We start from the raw sequence: 20,320 nt of genomic DNA on the forward strand, positions 1-20,320 counted from the left end.
TGAAGTCTGCCTGCTCATCATTTCTTATAGCACAATAGTATTCCGTTACATTCATATACCACAACTTGTTCAGCCATTCCCCAATTGATGGGCATACTCTCAATTTCCAATTCTTTGACTTGTGGTCAGTTCTCATGGAGCAAGGGTGGCAGTTTTGTCCCAGGTTAGAAATTTAGACAGTGTCAAGAGAATTGATCGGGAGTATGATATAATCCCCCAGCTAACTACTCTATGTCCCCAGAAACTGCTTTGAACCCAAGGTATGCTTCCTTCATCTCACCTCTCCTTTGCATTTGTCTAGGAATTTAGGAGGTATAGTCAACATCCTGAATGTCCTCTTCTCCCTCCCCCTTCTCCAGTTCTACCTGATCTTCTCCTCCCTCCCTCCTAATGGAAGGTGCTGGCCTTATCCTAGGGAAGAAGTCTTCTTTCTGGTCAGGAAATTTAGAGAGTGCACATAGCATCCTCTCAAGCTTCCTCCCAAACCATTCCCCCCTGTGTGTCCCCTGCCCAAGGTGTACTCCAACTCCCCATTGCCACACTCCAGCTATAAAGTCTCCTGATTCTTATCCCAGGCACAAAGTTGCTTAACTTATGAGTTTTTTTTTTTATTAAAGATAAGTGAAAAAAGGGTGTTGGGTTGAGAACAGGGGATTCATTCCAACTCACTGTCAGGACTAAGTACAAATAGGAGGAAGGATTGTGGGGAAAACCCCAACTTTATTTTGAAGGTACAATGACTCATGTGTCCAAATCATAGAACATCTTTCATCCTTGATTCTTAAAGGGATTTAAAACCTATTCTTTATCCACATGTATCAACATTATATTCATTCTTCCATTCAACCTTCTTCTCCCCAATTCACAATCTATTCATCAGAGGTACATGAAGGCACAAATGATTATACCCATTTTATAGATTCAAAACCATATCTCTAAAAATTTGTTCAAGGCCACACAGGCAACAAATAATATTGTTAGAAAACAGATTTTTTGTAGGCATTGCAATATATTTCTTGTTTGAGGTGGGGAAGTGAGAGAGCTGGGAAGATGAAGTCTAAAAGGGGACATGATATTCTTAAAATGATGCCACCAGCTGTACAGAATTTCTGATCTCCCCTGTCAGTGACAACTTTCCCAAAAAACCTTACCTAGCATTGTATGTGCTCTGAGTCTCTCTAATGTACTTATCACATAATATTTTATATTATAGTTCATTATCTGTGTGTCTTATCTTTTACTAGACTGTAAACTCCATGAGGACAGGAATAGTGTCTTATCTAAACTTCATATGTCCTCCATGATCTACATGAATGTATGAATGGAATTATACAAATAAGGATTTATTCTCTGAATCCTAAAAATTACAGAACTATAGTAGTGGGATTCTTAAATCTTCAAACTAGTAAATTTAGGACAAATCATCTTATATTTCCATAGCACTTTTCCATTTTTAAAGCAATCTTTTGAAGGAAGTAAAAAGTATAAGGCATTATTCCCATTTTCCAGATTAGAAACTGAGTCTTGAAAAGGATTAAGTGTTATGTCAAGATAATCACACAGAACGAATTCCTGCTCTCCAGGAGTTTATAATTTAAGACAAACAAGGGACATGAAGTGATTCCATCCTCCCCCATCACTCAGTGAAAGCCTCAGTCATCTCTAATGGATGGTGGCACAGTGGGCCTGGTATCAGGAAGAGTCAGTTCAAATCTGCCTCAGACACTTTCTAACAATGTAACCTTGGGCAAGTCAATTAACCTCTGTTTACCTCAGTTTCCTCAACTGTAAAATGGAGATAAGAGCCTCTACCTCTCAGAGTTGTTATGAGGATAAAATGAGGTGATATTTGCAAAAGTGCTGGTACATATTAGGTGCTATTTAATATGTATTCCTTTCCCTTCCCCTCTATATCCTCCTATTTAGAAGGATCTCAGATAGCAAATGACTCAAAAGTGTATATCCTAAGCAATTGGGAAATGTGGTACCAAGCTCCATAAACATGGAAAAGTCAGGAAGGGGATATGGTGTTAGGCAGAAGATTGCCAATTCCTTTTGGGATGTTGAATGTGATTTGTTGGTGGTGTGGGATTTCCAGACAGAGATGATCTGAGGCTAGCTGGAAATCAGTCAACAAACATTTTATTAAGCACTACCTATCTCTCTGGCATTCTGGGAATAGAGTTCAGGAGAAAGAAAAGAGATGGAGACAGAAATTTGGATCTCACCTGCCTAGAACTGATGATTATATATAGCCATGGGAGTAGATGAGAAGGGTGAGGATAAAATAAATGAAGAAACAAATGAAGGATTAGATTGTGGTACTAATACTATTGTCTCAATGATGTTTTATTTTTATGTTTTTATTACTCACAGCAAATACATGCGCTGTTGATCTCATTAGATATGACTGAGTGTGGGGTTGTGTGTGTGTGTGTGTGTGTGTGTGTGTACATATTTTGGCAAGATATTACCTCACTCAATACTGGAAACCATAGAAAACTCCTAAAGCAAGCCCCAGAGAAGTTTCTGTATTCATTTATGAATGTAGGTCCTTAAGGATGTAAATCCTTAGGATTTAGGAGAGAAGATAGAGGATGGGATAGATGTGATGGTCAGCCTGAAAGTCACAGAATTGAACAGCTCTTGTTTGGCCCATATGTGCTGGGGCATATCCTGACTATACTATAGTTAGATGCCTGTTTCCTGGCCCTACCTATCTTTTGTCTTAAGTGTAAATTAAATCCAATGCTAAGTAAGTTCCCTGGGGGCCCAGCATGGCATAGTGGAAAGAGGGCTGATGCTGGAGTCAGAAAGACCTGGATTTTGTGAAAATATATCCATTAAAGCCTCTTTTTTGTTTTTAGGAAATATTAGAAAACAATATTAGGAAGATATAATCTGAAGTTTTGTGGACTCAGTCAAATGAAACATCATATAATTTTCCCTTGAATAGAAGACTTAATACCAAGGAGACAGTGCCCAGAACAGAAGTCTTTTAGTTTAACTTGAATCAAAGGCCCACACAGCTTTTAAAGGAGGATCTTATCAAGTTCAGGGAGGGTTCTTCCTTCCCTAGAAAGAATATTATCAGAGTGAACTTTGCCTTGTTTGTGGTGACCAAACCATGGGGAACATCCTCTTTAATCCAATTTAGTCTATTGAGTTTATCTTTGACCAGATTTAAAGGGAAATGATTTGGAGTAATTGGTTTCTGAAGATACTTTTCCTAGGGTGTGATATTAAGACTATTGTTCTGCCATAAGCAAATCAAAAGCCCTGAACACTTTGTATCTGGCATTACCTCTGTGTGGAATTTTGTCTTAAATTTCATAATCACTATAGAAAGAAAAAAAAATAGAAAACATTTCATATGTTAGGGAGATTTTCAATTAACTGGAGAAACTTTGCTCCTTTGAATCCCTTCCAGGCAGGAAGGCTTGTATATTAGTGTATTTTTAATTAGTAGTCTCTGACAGACATGCTAGCTGTGTGATCATGAGCAAACACCTTAACTTCTCCCATTGCCCCATCAACTCTATAGAAATTATAGATAAATTGATGATCTTCCTCAAGGTGGAGAGAATCTCCATACTATCAAGAATTCCCCACACTGAGATGAGATCACAGGTCTGGATCCAAAAAAAAGGTTCATGAATTTATTTTTTTAGCCCTTTAATCCAGAAATTGGCAGTCCCAGGGAACATGCTACAAAAGGCAAGAAGCAGTTTTTTAATTAATTAATTTTTAGTTTTCAACAATCACTTCCATAAGCTTTTAAATTTAATTTTAATTTAATTTAATTTAATTTTCTCCCCCTCCCTTCCTTCCTCTTTCCCCAAGATGGTATGAAATTTGATATAGGCTCTACATATACATTCCTATTAAACACATTTGCATACTAGTCATGTTGTAAAGAAGAATTAGAACCAATAGGAGGAACCACAAGAAAGAAATAAAACAAAATAGAAGAAAAAAAAGAGCAAATAGTATGCTTCGATCTGCATTCAAACTCCATAATTCTTTCTCTGGATGTGGTTAGTACAGTGTGTTTCTTAAAAGAAGCAAGCTATTCATAACAGATCCACAGTTTCAAATCTGATTCGCTTTTTTCTATTTTACTATGAATTTGTAAAAGCTCACTATATTAGGTGTTAAGGTCAAAATAAAAATAAACAAGGAAATAAAGGGGAAATCAGAGGGAGATTCAGGATGTTTTAATTATGAGTGCAGAGGTCCGAAACTGCCTAGAATGGTGAAAATCCAGGCTCATAGCCTAGGGTCTATAAACGTACTATGTTGTTTTTTTTAATATGTCTCAACTATTTCAATATAATGTTTCCCTTGCAATACTATGCATTTTTTATTTTCTGCGTGCATTTAAAACTAATTCTGAGATGTCCTTTGGTTTCACCCAACTGCAAAGGGGTCCATGACACCCCAAAAGTTAATAACCCTTGGACTAGAGAGAAGAAAAAAGCCAAGTTTCCTAAAGGCAAAAGCTAGGAGTGGGTGTACCTGGAGCCCAAACATTGAAAAGACTTGGTTTAGATGATCTCTAAAATACCTTAGGGAAGCTAGGTGGTGCAGTAAGTCCAGCCTCAGACATTTACTAGCTGTGTGACCCTGGGCAAGTCACTTAACACTCTTTGCTTCAGTTTTCTCATCTGTAAAATGAGCTAGAGAAGGAAATGGCAAACTACTCCAGCATCTTTGCCAAGAAAACCCCATGGACGTTGTCATGGAGAGCTGAACGTGGCTGAACACTGAACAACATGCTACCTTCCAACTCTAAATCCTAGGACTGGATCCTCCCGTGACAGAACAAGGCTAAAAGCAGCAGCTTCATCTAAAATTTGATAGGCAAACTAACCAGAAAAACCAAGAACTCAAAGCTGATAGACTGAACAGTGGGGTTCTTAGCTTTTTTATATGTCCTGGACCCCTTCTCAGAATAAATTCATAAGATCATTGTTGGAAAGATCATTGTTCAGTCCTTTTCAGTTGTGTCCAACTCTTCATGACCCCATTTGGGATTCAGATCTTCCTGACTCTAGGCCTGGTGTTCTATCCACTGAGCCATCTGGTTGCCCTAATAACAACAAAAACAAGTTTTTCCCATCCAAATTCACAGATTCTCTGAAATGTCAATTCAGGGCAAATTGATTATTGTCTAGGAATTCAGCAAAAGTAGATGCCTAACACAACTAACATATGGCAGTTAACTATAGGGTGGTCTCTGAAAGAAGTGGCCATTAGAATTCCACATAGGAGCTGGCTACCTGTCAAACTTCCTTCCTCAGGCCAAATTTATATCATTAACAAGGAAGAAGTTGGTACAGTGGAAAGAATGCTGGCTTTGGAGTCAAAGGACCTGAATTCAAATCCCAGCTCCGCCTTTTACTAAATTATTTTGTGACCTGGAGTCTCTAGGCCCCAGTTTCTTCATTAGTGAAATTATGGGGTAATTTCAGAGCTGGTCCAAATAGAAGATAGAAAATAAGACTGAACCTTTATTGGTAGAAGGAGCTCCCAAGGGAGGAAATTCCCTTTACCATTGCAAGTTGGCACCTTCTTTGCAATTTACAATCTGAGGGAGTAGCCTAGAGTACTGGGACATTAAGTGACTTGCCCAGACTTTCAGAAAGCCAGTGTCACAGGCAATACTTGAACCCAGATTTTTCCTGCCTTTGAGGCTAGCTCTCTATCCACTATGCATACCATGCAGTCTTGCCAAATAAATGCTGCCACTAAATACAAAGTTTTTGTTTTTCAGTCTTTTTTTTTCAGTTGGTTTTTTGCTTTGTTGTTATTCCAGCCATATCCAACTCTTTCATGGCCCCGTTTGGGGTTTTCTTGTCAAAGAGGCTGGAGTGATTTGCCATTTCTTTCTTCAGCCCATTTTACAAATTGAGAAAACCGAGCAAACAAGGTTAAGTGGCTTGCTCAGGGTCCCACAGTTAGTAAAAAAAGGCCAGATTTGAGCTTGGAAGATGTGTCTTCCTGACTCCAGGACTGGCACTCTCTTCACCCAGCTGCCCCAATCAAATGACAACTTCTAGAAGGCCCTTAGGGAACTTGACTTAGTGAATAGATAAGAATGATTTATAATTAATATCAGTTATTTAGACATGTATGCTTTCAAGATACTTGAGAATGCTTGGAAAGAGTTGTTCCACATTCCCCTTGCGATCTTTTTTTGTTTGTTTTTGAGGCAATGGGGTTAAGTGACTTGCCCAGAGTCATACAGCTAGTAAGTGTCAAGTGTCTGAGACCAGATTTGAACTTAGTTCCTCCTGACTCCAGGGCCACCTAGCTTCCCCTGCCCCGCTTGTGATCTTAAATGTATAGTAAGCCCATACCTCATGCAAAGCCCCTATAGTCACTCCTGACTGAGGCATTGGCAAAAGGATGTTTTTTTGGGTAACATTTGGTTGTTATATGTGTGATGGCCTGCAGGGGTGGGGAACCTATTGCCTTCTAAGGCCTTTGAGGGCCACACTTGAGGACCTAGAAGGCCACAGGTTCCCCAAACCCTGCTCTAGTCCAACCCCATAATTTCACTAATGAAGAAACCGGGGCCCAGAGACTCCAGGTCACAAAAAAAGTTAGTAAAAGGCAGAGCTGGGATTTGAATTCAGGTCCTTTGACTCCAAAGCCTGCATTCTTTCCACTGTACCAACTTCTTCCTTGTTAATGATATAAATTTGACCTGAGGAAGTTTGACAGGTGGCCAGGCCCTACATGGAATTCTAATGGCTACTGACTTTCAGAGGACAGGCAGTCCTTGTTCCCTGAACATTAAATAGAAGCTTGAGGCATTGAAAGGAATGATTTCCATTTCACTGAATTTTGTAGGAACTGTATTTTCCCTTCAGGCTTCCTGTTGCTCCTTCCCAGGTTAAAAGTTAATGGTGCCTGATCACTTTGTAAGCTCCTGTTATCCAAGGTGATAATACAAAATCTCAGGATGGAGTTCTCAATTTGACTTTATGACTTTATAAGCTTCTTATGCCTTTCCGAACTTTACCAGCAAATTGGCCTCCTTGCAAAAGGCCCACTCCAACACTAACCACCTCTCTTCTTACCCTCAATATGCCCTTTAGAACTTTTCCTTCGATTGGTTTATAACAACATAACATAAAAAACAGAGCACAAAGTATGTATTCATCACCTACTGTGCACAGATCACTTTGTGTTAGGAACTAGGAGAGATGCCCAGCTTAGATTAGGCATGGTTCCTGTTCTGGGTGAATGAATGAGCATTTATTAAGTTGCCTGCTATGGGCCAGGCATTGTGTTAGGCACGGGAGATGCAAAGCCAAAAACGGAGACGTTTCTGCTCTCATTAATCTTACTAATGGAGAAAGGACACCAACAAATAACTCAAAAGTGCATTAACCATGTGCAAAATAAAGTGATGCCTTGGAGAGAAGGTAGTTGCTGATAAGAAGGATCAAGGGAGTCTTTCTGGAGGTGGTGGTATTTGAGTTGGGCTCTGAAAGATATTTAATAGGAAAAGAGGGGAAATAAGGTGATTTCCAGCATAGGAAAACAGCAAAGAGGTGAGACAGCACAAAGCATGTTGGAGTAGGGGAAGGTCATTCCAGTCTGACTGAAGCATAGAGAAAATGGAGAGAATATGAGATAAGACTGGGAATGTAGATTGAGGCAACATTACATAGGGCTTTGCATGCCCAATTTGGGAAAAGGGGAGACTCTGAAGATTTTTCTTTTTAAGGTAGAGAAAAAGAGGCAACTAGTTGGCTCAGTGGATAGAGCACAGGCCCTGAAATCAGGAGGACCTGAGTTCAAATCTGGCCTCAGACCAAACACTTGACACTTACTAGTTATGTGACCTTGGGCAAGTCACTTAACCCCAATTGTCTAAAGAAAATAAATAAATAAAGCAGAGAAAAGACAAGACCAGGTCCACACCCATAAACCAGTCACCTCCTTAGTTTCTGATACATCTTTTGGCTTTTGTGGCCAAAACTGATCTCTGGAATTTACCACTGCCCTCTTCATAGTCATATTCAACAAACTTCTATTAATATTATCTTCCTTAACCATTCATGAAACTGTTAGTCAGTATTTCTTCCATTTTTGAGATTTCCTCCTGCCTTGGTTTTGTTGTTTTTATTGTTGTTTTGGGGTTTGGTTGTTTTGGGGATTTTTTTTTGAGATTACACACAGTCCTAATTTGCCCTACTTCTTCAACATGCTCACTAATTCACCTTCTTAATCCTTTAATGTTCATTCAACATTCTGTCCCTGACTCTCTTCTCTCCCTACTCTCTTTTCTCCCTTAGCAATCCCTGTAACATCTGCAAGGGGAGAAAACATATGAACTGGAGAAGGAAATGGCAACCCCCCCCAATATCTTTGCTAAGAAAACCCAATGGAATTTTACCTCAGTTTCCTTATCTATAAATGAACTAGAAAAAGAAATGGCAAACCACTCCAGCATCTTTGCCAAGAAAACCACAGAAGGGGCAGAAACGATTGAACAACATTTATTTTAAAAAGTGAAAGAAAATAGAAGAAAATGTTTAAAAAAGAAAACTAGTTCATTCAAGCACTTACTACCACATGCCTCTAACCTTAACATGTCATTTATTACTACCTACCTCAGAGTTATGAGGGAAATACTTTTTTAGTATAGGGTGGGACATGACTGAAAAGAACTCAACAATATGATCAGTTTATGATCTAAATTAGGTCCAACTTATAATCAACACTCCTCCCCATCCTGCTCCCTGTGAAATTTCATTCATTATGATAACAGTCTATAAAGTGAGGATCAGAAGATCATTTGTGACATAAATGAGATAATGAAGTAACTGAACACCTGTATAAATTCCCTCTGTTGATTATCTCCAGTTTATCTTGTGTGTGGTTTACATGTTGTCTCTCCCATTAGACTCAGTTCCTTGAGAGGGTGTTGGTTAGTAAAAGAAAGAAGGTCAATTTGGTTAGATCAATAGTGTCAAACTCCAACGGATAGGCATCCAATTTATACTACTGGGTAATTTTGCACACATTTTGCATGTGGGAGTAGATTGCAGGCCTGTTAGGAGAGGGCTGATTACAAGTAGACATTGTTTCCTCTGGGCATGGATATGAGTCTTACTTGTTTCATTAACTTGTGGATAAAATTGTTTCTATTCTGAGCGTTAGAAGCCTGTGTGCTTGTAAGAGGACATGGTGGTCATACCCTGTGTGTTTTACAGGGGTTTGTATGTCAGATGCTAAAGGTTCCTGGTCACTTGGCAGTAAGACAGAGAAGTCTCCCAAAGTATTTTGAGGTCATACATATCAGCCAGGAGCTTCTGATAAAAGGTTAAATACATATGTGATATACAGGGCTATACCTCTAAAATTGCATGGTTTGGTATAATGGAAAAGTCATTGGATTTGGAGTCCTGGGTTCAAATTCTGGCTACTTAATATTGTGACCTTGGCAAATCATTGCACTTTAGTGGGCTTCAGTTTCCTTATCCATGAATTTAAGTCATTAGATGGACTAGATGATTTCTAAATACTTCTAAATACAAATTCTAAATACTATGAACCCTATGCATATTGTGTCAACCAAATCACAATGCTTTCCATTCCTGCATCCTCTATCATTCCCTATAAGAGATAATAACTCATTTAAATAGTGCTTGAAAGTTTAAAAAAGTGCTTTCCTCATAACTCTGAGGTAGGTAGTAATAAATAACATGTTACGGTAAGCAGGTGGTAGTAAATGATTGAATGAACTAGTTTTCTTTTTTAAATATTTTCTCATATTTCACTTTTTAAAATAAATGTTGTTGTTTGTCTGCCCCTTTTGTGGTTTTCCTGGCAAAGATATTGAAGTGGTTTGTCATTTCTTTCTCTAAATCATTTACAGATAAGGAAACAGAGGTAAACAGGATTGAGTGACTTGACCAGGGTCACACAGCTAGTAAGTGTCAAGTGTTTGGTCTGAGGCTAGATTTGAACTCAGGTCCTCCTGACTCCAGGGCTGGTGCTCTATCCACTGAACCACCTAGCTACCCCTGAGGCTAAATTTGAACTCAGGAAGATGAGTTTACCTGAGTACAGGCTCAGAATTCTACCCACTGTGCCACCTAGATGCCCCCTTAAAATAAATAATATTACATAAAATTCAAAGAAGGGTAGTGTTGTATAGTGGTGAAAAGGCTAGCCTTAGGGTCAGGAAGACCTGGGTTCAAGACATTCAGGTTCACAACGTTGGTGTCATCTTCAACTCCTATTCTCTCCCCTATGTTTCTCATCGTTTAGCAAACCTTCACAGTTCTACCTTCACAACATCTCTTGCACCTGTCCTCTTCCTCACACTCTGCCTCCACTGTAGTTCAGATGTCCATTGCTTCTTGCCTAGACTATTCACGATACCCTCCAAACTGGTCCCCCTGAGACCTGAGACACTATAGCTGACTACAGTCATTTTCCTTTGGTTTAGGTCTGACCTACTCAGCAAACTCCAATGGCTCCCTATTACCTCCAGGATCAAATGTAAGCTGTTCTGCATGATATTTAAAGCTTGGTACACACTAATCACTAAATCTCCAGCCAAACTTGCCTTCTTAATGTTCCTAGCACATGACATTCTATCTCTGTGGCTTTACTACTTGTATTTACCTTGTATTTATTTTTCATATATCTTATATACATGTATGTATATATTGTGTCCCTCTATAGGGAATATAAGTTTCATGAGGGTAGGGACAATTTGTTTCACTTTGATATTTGTATCACCACCACTTAGAGGAAACCCATGGCTAAAGGAACCATCTCCTGGTGCACCTTACAAGTGACTCTTTCCAATTTCATGGTGATTTTATAGTGGCTGATGATAATTTATATCCTAAGTGCTCAAACATTATGTCTCACCTACTTTGTACTCCCTTTCTCACCCCCACCCCATGCAAACGTTCAGGGAAAGTATCTCACTCTCACCAATTGTCTTTTAGTGCCCTCAACTACTTGGGCAACTGGCCACTTGGTCGAATTACCCAGGACTACATATCTACCCCTCACCCCCACCAAATATAGAGGAGAGGGAATGGAAAAGAGCCCAACATCCTCAGTACCCAAGGTATGAGGAGAGATTTAAAATTTCATTGCAATAACTCTTTAGTGCAATTACAATATGTGTTCTCTCTCTATCTCTCTCTCTCTCTTAGGAACCTTAACTTCCTTCGAAGCACACCTCAGGTGCCACCTCCAACACGGGGCTTTGCCTGATTTCACCCATTGTTAGTGCTTTCACTCCTTGAAATTAATTTGTACAACTCTGCACGTACTTGAATTAATGGTGTATACCTTGTATCCTGTATAGAATGCAAACTTTTGAAGGCAGGACAATTCCTATTTTGGGTGGAGGGGTCCTTGGTTGGGACAGAAAGGCCATTTCATCCACCACCACCCCAATTTTACAGAGAAGGAAACTGAGACCCAGAGAGGCTAAATATTCATCTTTTATAAGCAGCACCCCAAATGCCTAGCACAGAGCCTTGAATGGGGCAAGTACTTAATAAATGTCTGTTGAACTTAATTGCATTGGATCTTGTACTTCACTTTCTCTTTTAAATTTTGTATCTTTGGGTTTTCCTATCACCTTCACCTGCACATATCTCTCCCGTCTCCAAGGAGTCATCCTTTGTGATAGAAAGAAAGAGAGAGAGAGAAATAGGAGAGGAGAGAGAAAAAGAGAGAGTTCAGCAAATGAACAACACATCAACTGTATCTGACAGCATGTGCAATCTCCCTCCACCCATCTGCAAAGAAAAGGAGATGCACCTCATCTCTTCTCTTCTGGTTTTTCATGGGGTATATTGGGGGGGGGAGAGAAGCTGCTTCCTTTCATTTTATTTTTTGGGGGGCTAGGCAATGGGGTTAAGTGACTTGCCCAGAGTCACACAGCTAGTAAGTGTTATGTGTCTGAGGGCCAATTTGAACTCAGGTCCTCCTGAATCCAGGGCCTCTATTCACTGCGCCATCTAGCTGCCCCCTTTCATTTTTTTAATTGCTGAAATTGATTTTGCATTTTGTTTCTCTGGTTCTGTTGACTTCACTTTGCATCAGTTCATATGTATTGCCATGCTGATTACATCCATGTATCAAAATTTATTCAGCCATTCATTCCCCCCACATACATTGTTTCCACTTTGTTACTGCAATGAGTGGGCTAATAATATTTGGGTGTATCTTTAACCTCCTTGGGTTGTCCAGTTCACTTTAAAATGTGTTTTTTTTTTAAAATACACTAATTTTCTTTCTGTTCACTATATTGAACTATTGTAGAGAATGAGTACAGGTGGACAAGTGAGGAAGATAATTCACCTTCTCCAAAAACAAAACTCAGAAATGTACAGATTTGGTTGGCTTGACTATAAATCCTTTGGATAAACTCAAGTTTACCTCCTAGCTTTAAACCACAGGTCGAGTAGTTGTGACCTCAGCAAAAGGGTGTGGTGTTTTGTTTTGTTTGGGTTTTTTTTTTTTCAGGCATGTGAAACTTCAGACCAGATATACACCTTGGAAGAATTAAGAGTCAGAAACAAGTGTGAAGATCAAGCAGCTTTGAGGTGCTTCCCTGGGGCTGAATGAAATGGAGCTGACAGAAACTAAGCTTAACCTCAGTGGAGAGGATGTTTATTCCAATGCTGCTTTTGAGGTATGTAGGACCTTGTGTTTTGACTGTGGTTGCTGCTGCTGCTGCTGCTTTAACCACAACCAATATGTGTATTAGCCTTTAGGTTGAGAAACAATCTTCCCACATACCTTTTGGGTATTTGGCCAGGTGCTTAAAGAAACAATTAAGATTAGTGGTAGGGGGAGGGCCTGTTAAAGATTTAGCTCTTATAAAGTCTTTATAGCTAGTTTGCGTTCGTCCTGAGCTTTCTATTGTGTTGAGGAACCTGAAAAGTCTCTTTAGCCCTAGCCTGCTTGGATCTCAACTTTACTCCGTCATTTAGTCAGTCAGTCATAAAGCATTTATTAAACGCCTGCTACTGTGCTAAGTAAGCTCTAGGGATACAAAGAAATACAAAAGACAGTTCTTGGTCTAGCTTTCTTAGCTTTCAGTCAAAGCAGGTAGACAATATTAAAATAAAATTAAGTGCAAACAGATAGTCAACAGAAAGAAGGGATTAACATTTAAGGCAGTTCTGGAAAAAACCTTGTAGAAAGGATTTTAGCTGGAAGTTAAAGAAAGCCAGGAGACAAATGAGGAGGGAAAGACCTCCAGGCATGGAATAAGGCCAGTGAAAATGCTGGGATTTATTTTAGAGCTGGAAAGGATTTACATATAAAGAAACCGAGATGCTGGGAAATGGGAATGCCTACCTTAAAGTCATATATTTGCTCTATCTCTATTCTGGAAATGTTGAATGGCTAGAGAGCTAAATTTGCAGTAAAGAAGACCTGGGTTCAAATCCTATTGATGAGGTTCAGGAGCACCCCAAAGTGTTGGGGTTCAAGGTTGTCTCGAAAGAGATCGCTCAGGCTGTCTCTTTCAAATCAAATAAAGGCATTTCTTGGGATAACACAACACAACACACCAAGCAGGCTTTTCCGCCCCTTAAGGGAGACACAGCTTAAAGGGGGGTGGTAAACCCCCAAGGGAGATGGGTCCTTAATAGGGACCCACGCTGTATCTCCCTTAAGGGGTGGAGGAGCCTGCTTGGTGTGTAGTGTTACCTTTGAATGCCTTTATTTGATTTGGAGACCACCTGAGTGAATTCTTTCCAAGACAGCCTTGCACCCCAACATTTTGGGTGCCCCTGAACCTCGTCACTATCTCTACTGTGTAATAGCTATGTGACCATGGACAAATCACTTCACTTGTCTTTGAATTTCAGTTTCTTCATCTTAGACAAAACAGACTGTTTTGTATCTGTCTTTGCATTCCCAGACCCTTAGCATAAAACCTTGAATGTGATAATTTAAGGGAGGTAGTCTCTACCTCACAGAGCTGCCATGAGCTCCAAATGAGATAATTCATATAAAATGCTTCAAACCTTTCCTCACCTGCTACCCCCTACACACCTATGATTTCATTGGTGCAGGAAAACTTCCTCTAACAAAGCCGTGTGGTGCCTGCCCTGCAACTCCCAATCTTGGCTGCCTAGGGACAATGAGAGAGGTTAAAAGACTTCCCCAGAGCCACCAGTCTCACAGACAGTATGGGTCAGGGGAGGGACTGTTCTCTGGCTAACACCAAGGCTGCTTCTTCTGCATTAAATATACCATTTGCAAGCTTACAAGTGCCTGATGCAGGTTAATGCTTATATTTCTCTTTTGTCCAATTCAGGGTAAGGTTGAACTAAGAGTTGCAGGATCATAGGTATGTAGGGATCTTAGAGACCATCTAGCCCAACCCCTTTATTTTACAGATGAGGAAACTGAAATCCAGAAAGAGTAAAAAGTATCTATTAAGTAGCAAATGGAAGAGTCAAAATTTGAACCTGGGTCTTGGTGATAAGCACTTTAGTATTTGGTGTATGAAAGCCTGTCTGTACTACTAGTGAAATCCACAGTAACAAGGCAAATTCTGCTTTCCCCTCCGAACCACCATCACAAAACAAAGTAAACAAACAAACAAACAAAAACTAGCCACAAATGCACCTTAACCCATGTTCTGGTCCACGATCTAACCTTACCTCGAAAGTCTCAGTATAGCAGAAAACCCTCCTAGTTTGCTCAGTGTAAGCAAAGCATTCTGGTTTCCTGGGCAGCTAACCAGTGGGGAATGTTTGCACAGGCCAGCACCAGGCTACACTGAGCAGTTCCTGCTGTTCCTGAGACTCTGGGGGTTGGAGAGTAAAAATCGTCCTTTGAGCTGGCTAACCCGTTGGCAAGGGGGATGTTCAGCTTGCTTCACACTGATTGAGCAAAACTGGGAATGGCTCTATGCCACCCCACACTTCTAGGCAATACCTCGGAGTGCTTCCCCCACCAAGCAAGCCAGAGGAGGAATAAAGGGAGAAGAAACTAACTCTAAAGTCCAGGACCAAATCTTTTTTTTTTTTTTTCTTTTTTGGCAATTGGAGTTAAGTGACTTGCCCAGGGTCACACAGCTAGTAAGTATCAAGTGTTTGGTCTGAGGCCACATTTGAACTCAGGTCCTCCTGACTTAAGGGCCCGTGCTGTATCCACTGCGCTGCCTAGCTGCCCCATAAGGACCAAATCTTCTGTTTAGCTTTTAGATTCCTTCACCACCCAACTTTTCCAGCCTTTTTAGTCTTTGCTCCCCTCCTTACTGTTTCTTGAATAATATCAATAATCGGATTCATGTTATGCTTTTAGGGTTTATAAAGCATTGTACATAGGTTATCTCACTTGACCCTCCCAACTGCCCTGTGAAGTGGGTGCTATTATAATCCCCATTTTACAGATGAGGAAACTGAAGCATACAGAGGTTAAGTGACTTTGTCCAAGGTACCACACACAGCTAGTAAGTGTCTGAAATGGCATTTGAATTCAAGTCCTCCTAACTTCCTGAGCTTCCTCAACATAGCATTCCCATCTCCCGACTGCCTTTTCACTTGCTTTCCCCCAAGCCTGGAATGCTCTCCCTCCTAACCTATGTCTCCTGTCTTCTTTCACGACAAAGTTCAAAGGCTACTTTCTCCAAGTCCTTTCCCAATTCCTGCAATGACCCCCACCCCCCTGCCCACTGCTAATGTTCCCCAGTTTATTCTGTATATTATCTTTATACAAAGTTGTTAGTATGATGTCTCCCCTATTAGAATATAAGCTCTTTGAGATGTTAGGATCTGTGGTTCTGCCTTTCTTTGCATCCTTAGTGCTTAGCACAGTGCCTGGCACATAATAAGTACTTAAATATTTGTTGGCTGACTAAATGAATACATAAAAAGAAAAGGGCAAACTAGAAAGTAAAGAAGGAGAAAGAATCAGAATGGGGAGACAGAGGTTGCTATAGCTGGAAAAAATTTCCTCAGACAATTCTGGCTGTAGGCAGTTATATTAGCTCTTATAATTCTGCTTTAGGCAAGTCAAAGTAAGCTTAGCTCTCCTCCTGGGCCTCCAGTGACAAAAGCCCAATTGATCCAGAACTGTCCCCTAGTTCCTCTCCCCATTTACAGCTTGGTTGTCCTGAGTCCCATCTCCTGAGACTCCTTGACTGCTTCTAAAAACAAAAAACCAAACAAAACAAAAAAACCGATTACAGACAATGGTCAAAAAAGGTTTACTGTGTTTTAAAAATAAACAAGATGTTTGCCTGTTAGCCAGTAATTCCTAACCAGGAAAAGTTTTCATCTAAAAGAATTAATCTCTAATAGTGCCTTTTAGGGTTTCCCAGTGAGGAAGCTATTTGGATAAATGGGTTGCCTTAACCCATGTTCTGAAAATTATACCATGCAGTATCCTACTTTATCTGTATTGTTGATAAGAGGTAGTTCTTATCAACTCAGTATCCCACTTTCTACAACAGCTCTTCCAAACCTTTTCATCCCTCCTCAAACCTCCCATGATTCCCTCTCCCTTGACTTTGAGCTAAGAACGTTATCTCATACTTAACTGGGGGAAAAAAATGAGGCCATTCGCCATGAACTCTTTCTCTCTTCCTCATCTCCTGTACCCAGGTGTCTTCTGCCCTGTTTCTCCTCCTTCATCCCTGTTTCACATGATGAAGTGGCCTTATTCCTTACCAAGACTAACTCCTCCACTTGTTCAGGCAATGCCATTGTATTCCATCTCCTCCAACAGATTGCCCTGTCATTCCCATTCTTTCAGTTATTTTCAATCTTTCCCTCTCCGCTGGCTCATGTCATACTAGTCCGTATCTCCCCAATCTGAAAAAAATCACCACTTCCGTCTCTGATAACTCTTGTCTTATCTCTTCTACCCCTTGTAGCTAAAGTCCTTGAAAATCTGTCTATAATAGGTGCCTCCACTTTCTCTTCTCTCTTTCTTCTTAACCCTTTACAATCTGGCTTCTGACTTTATCATTCTACTCCAAAGTTGTTTGTGATCTCCTAGCTGCCAAATCCAATGGCCTTTTCTCGGACCTCCTTCTTGGCCTCTCTACAACCTTTGACATTGGTTGGCACATCTCTCTCTCTCTATCTCTATCTTTCTCTCACTCTGTCAGTAGGTTTTTAGGTACCTTTCAGGGTTCTGTCCAGGGCCCTCTTCCCTTCTCCCTCTTTCCCACCTCACTTGGTGATCTCATTAGCTTCCCTGGATTTAATGACCGTCTCTATGCTGATGACTCTCAAATCTACCTGTCCTGTCCCAGTCTCTCTGCTGACCTCCAATCTCACATCTCCATCTGCCTTTCAGACCTTCCAACTGGATGTTCAAAAATCATTTTAAACTCATTATATGCAAAACAGAACTTATTATCGTTCCCCTTAAGCCCTACCCCACCCATCCTACCTTTTCTATTACCATAGAGGATAATACCATTCTTCCAGTCCTTCATTATCTTTCACCTTACCCGCTATATCCAGTCTGTCTGCTAAGGCCTGGAGATTTCACCTTTCCCTCTTTTGATGCTACCATCACTCTGGTGCAGGCCCTCATTACCTCATGCCTAGATTATTGCTGCAGGTGAATCTTGCCGCCTTAAGTCTCTCCCCACTCCAACCCATCTTCCATTCAGCCAGGTATCATGTCACATCTTCCCCTACTCAAACTCCAGTGGCTTCCAATTGCCTCCAACATCAAATACAAAATGCTGCTCTTTGACATTCAAAGCCCATCATAACTTGGCCTCCTCCTACCATTCCAGTCTTTTTACACCTAACTTATTGACACCTACTCTGATTCAGTGACTCTGGTCTTCTAGTTGTTTCTTGAGGGGATTAGGACAGCAAATGTAGGAAATGAGTGAACCACACTGACTCCATCTGGTGATTCCATTCTAGAGCCGGCTGAGTTCCCTTTCTGTTCAATTATGGATCTAGTCCAACTTCTGTCTTGTGAGAAAACTAGTCAGTTGTGAGAATTGGGAGAAAACCTTATTGTATTGTTTTAATTTAGCCTTGGATGGCTGGGAAACTGGACTACCTCTACCTGCTGCTTAAAGACCCTTAACCAAGGACCTAGGTTATGGTGACCAGAAACTGTCAAATCCAAAGATTGATGCAAGGAGTTTTCTCACAATTGTATATCTCAAGCAACTTATATGTCTTATATGAAAACTGGCTCCATACTGAGTAATCAGTTATTGTTTCCATGGTCCTTTAATTGTTTACAGACACTTTGGGGAGTGGGACATCTCCTTTTCTGAATTCAGGGAATTCAGAATATTCAGGGAATACGTACTGATTCTCCCCCTCCCAACTTGGAAAGTCCCTAATCTTTACTCCAATTAGAAATCAGATTACTGTATGTTGTATTGTTTTCTTTTCATTCATTGGCCTTATTTGATTAATTGTTTTTAATGTATAAAAGTCTGTCTCCCTCTGTATTCAGGATCCAGGCCTACTCTAAGGAGGTCTGGTCCCTGTTTGTTGGACATTTGCCACGCATTGTTTAATCAATATGCTCAGAAGATTGAACGTTTATTTTCCTCATTCATTTCCTCTTTCAACTGCCACATCCACAAACCACAAGACATTCATCTCTCAATCATTGGTATTGTTTCTAGCTGCTTCTCATGCCTGGAACTACTGACCTCTGTGATTAAAAGAAAAAATTATTAATTTATTTTGATTTAGCAACAATCACTTCCATAAGCTTTTGAGTTTTAAATTTTTCTCCCCCTCCCCCTCCCTCCCCAAGACAGCACTCAATCTGATACAGGCTATACATACACATTCCTATTAAACATATTTTCATATTAGTCATGTTGTAAGAAAGAATTAGAACCAATAGGAGGAATCATAAGAAAGAGAAAACAAAATAAAACAGAAGAAAAACAGAAGAAAAAAAATAGCAAATAGTAGACTCCATAGTTCTTTCTCTGAATGTGGACAGCATTTTCCATCATGGGGCCTTTGGAGTTGTCTTAGATCCTTGTATTGCTGAGAAGAGCTAAGTCTATCAATGTTAGTCACAGTAAATGTGGCTGTTACTGTGTACAACATTCTCCTGGTTCTGCTCACTTCACTCAGCATCAGTCCATACAAGTCTTTCCAGGTTTTTCTGAAGTCCGCCTGCTCATCATTTCTTATAGCACAGTAGTATTCCATCACATTCATATACCACAACTTTTTCAGCCTTTCCTCAATTGATGGGCATCTTCTCAATTTCCAATTCTTTGCCACCACAAAAAAAGCTGCTGTAAATATTTTTGTACATGTGGGTACTTTCCCCATTTTTATAATCTCTTTGGGATAGAGCCCTAGGAGTGCTATTGCTGGGTCAAATGGTATGCACATTTTTATAGCCCTTTGTGCATAGTTCCAAATTGCTCTCCAAAATGGTCGGATCAATTCATAACTCCACCAACAATATATTAGCGTTGCAATTTTCCCCACATCTTCTCCAACATTTATCATTTTCCTGTTTTGTCATGTTGGCCAATCTGATAGGTGTGTTATGGTACCTCAGATTGTTTTGATTTGCATTTCTCTTAGTCAATAATGATTTAGAGCATTTTTTCATATGACTACAGATGACTTTAATCTCTTCATCTGAAAACTGCCTACTCATATCCTTTGACCTTTTATCAATTGGAGAATGACTTGTATTCTTATAAATTTGACTTAATTCTCTATATATTTTAGAGATGAGGTCATTATCAGAGACACTAGTTGTAAAAAATTCTTTCCCAAGTTCCTTGTAACCTTGGTTGCATTGGCTTTGTTTGTGCAAAAACTTTTCAATTTCATGTAATCAAAATTATCCATTTTGCATTTCACAATGTTCTCTGTCTCCTGATTGGTCATGAATTCTTCTGTTCTCCATAAATCTGATAGGTAAACTATTCCTTGCTCTCCCGGTTTGCTTATTCCATGATTAAGTGTGATATAAGTGTGAGTTAAGTAGGCCTGAAGTAGGCAAGGAAAAAATATTAATCAATTGGAGGCAAGAGTTTCTTCAATTACAGGAAAGATTATTAGGTGAGGGGCAAAGGGGTAATGGAGGAGGGAAAGATGAACACCAAGTTTCCATTTCCATTGAGAACTTTTAAGAATTTGTCTCATTTGGGGCAGCTAGGTAGCTCAGTGGATAGAGCGCCAGCCCGGATTCAGGAGGACCTGAGTTCAAATCCGGCCTCAGACACATAACACTTACTAGCTGTGTGACCCTGGGCAAGTCACTTAACCCCCATTCCCAAAATAAAAAAAAAAAAAGAATTTGTCTCATTTGTAGCATGAAGAATTTA

General features: G+C 40.0%; 1 protein-coding gene across 7 annotated transcripts in view; it reads left to right on the forward strand.

Annotated features, from left to right (window-relative positions):
- The window catches only part of LOC114026041 (solute carrier family 28 member 3-like), a 135,582-nt gene that overhangs the window by 17,466 nt on the left and 97,796 nt on the right, over positions 1-20,320 (forward strand). For 5 of the 7 annotated variants that reach the window (XM_027839636.1, XM_027839637.1, XM_027839634.1 and 2 more), the window contains 4 exons: positions 10,475-10,527; positions 10,986-11,110; positions 11,199-11,270; positions 12,523-12,691. In XM_027839636.1, the coding sequence (XP_027695437.1) occupies positions 12,626-12,691 (66 nt within the window). In that variant the 5' untranslated portion in view covers positions 10,475-10,527; positions 10,986-11,110; positions 11,199-11,270; positions 12,523-12,625. The remainder of the gene's footprint in view (positions 1-10,474; positions 10,528-10,985; positions 11,111-11,198; positions 11,271-12,522; positions 12,692-20,320) is intronic. The other 2 variants (XM_027839638.1, XM_027839641.1) reach the window with 2 other exon arrangements.

The sequence above is a fragment of the Vombatus ursinus genome, unplaced genomic scaffold (genome assembly GCF_900497805.2).
Source record: "Vombatus ursinus unplaced genomic scaffold, bare-nosed wombat genome assembly UNPS02014832.1, whole genome shotgun sequence".
Taxonomy (NCBI): domain Eukaryota; kingdom Metazoa; phylum Chordata; class Mammalia; order Diprotodontia; family Vombatidae; genus Vombatus; species Vombatus ursinus.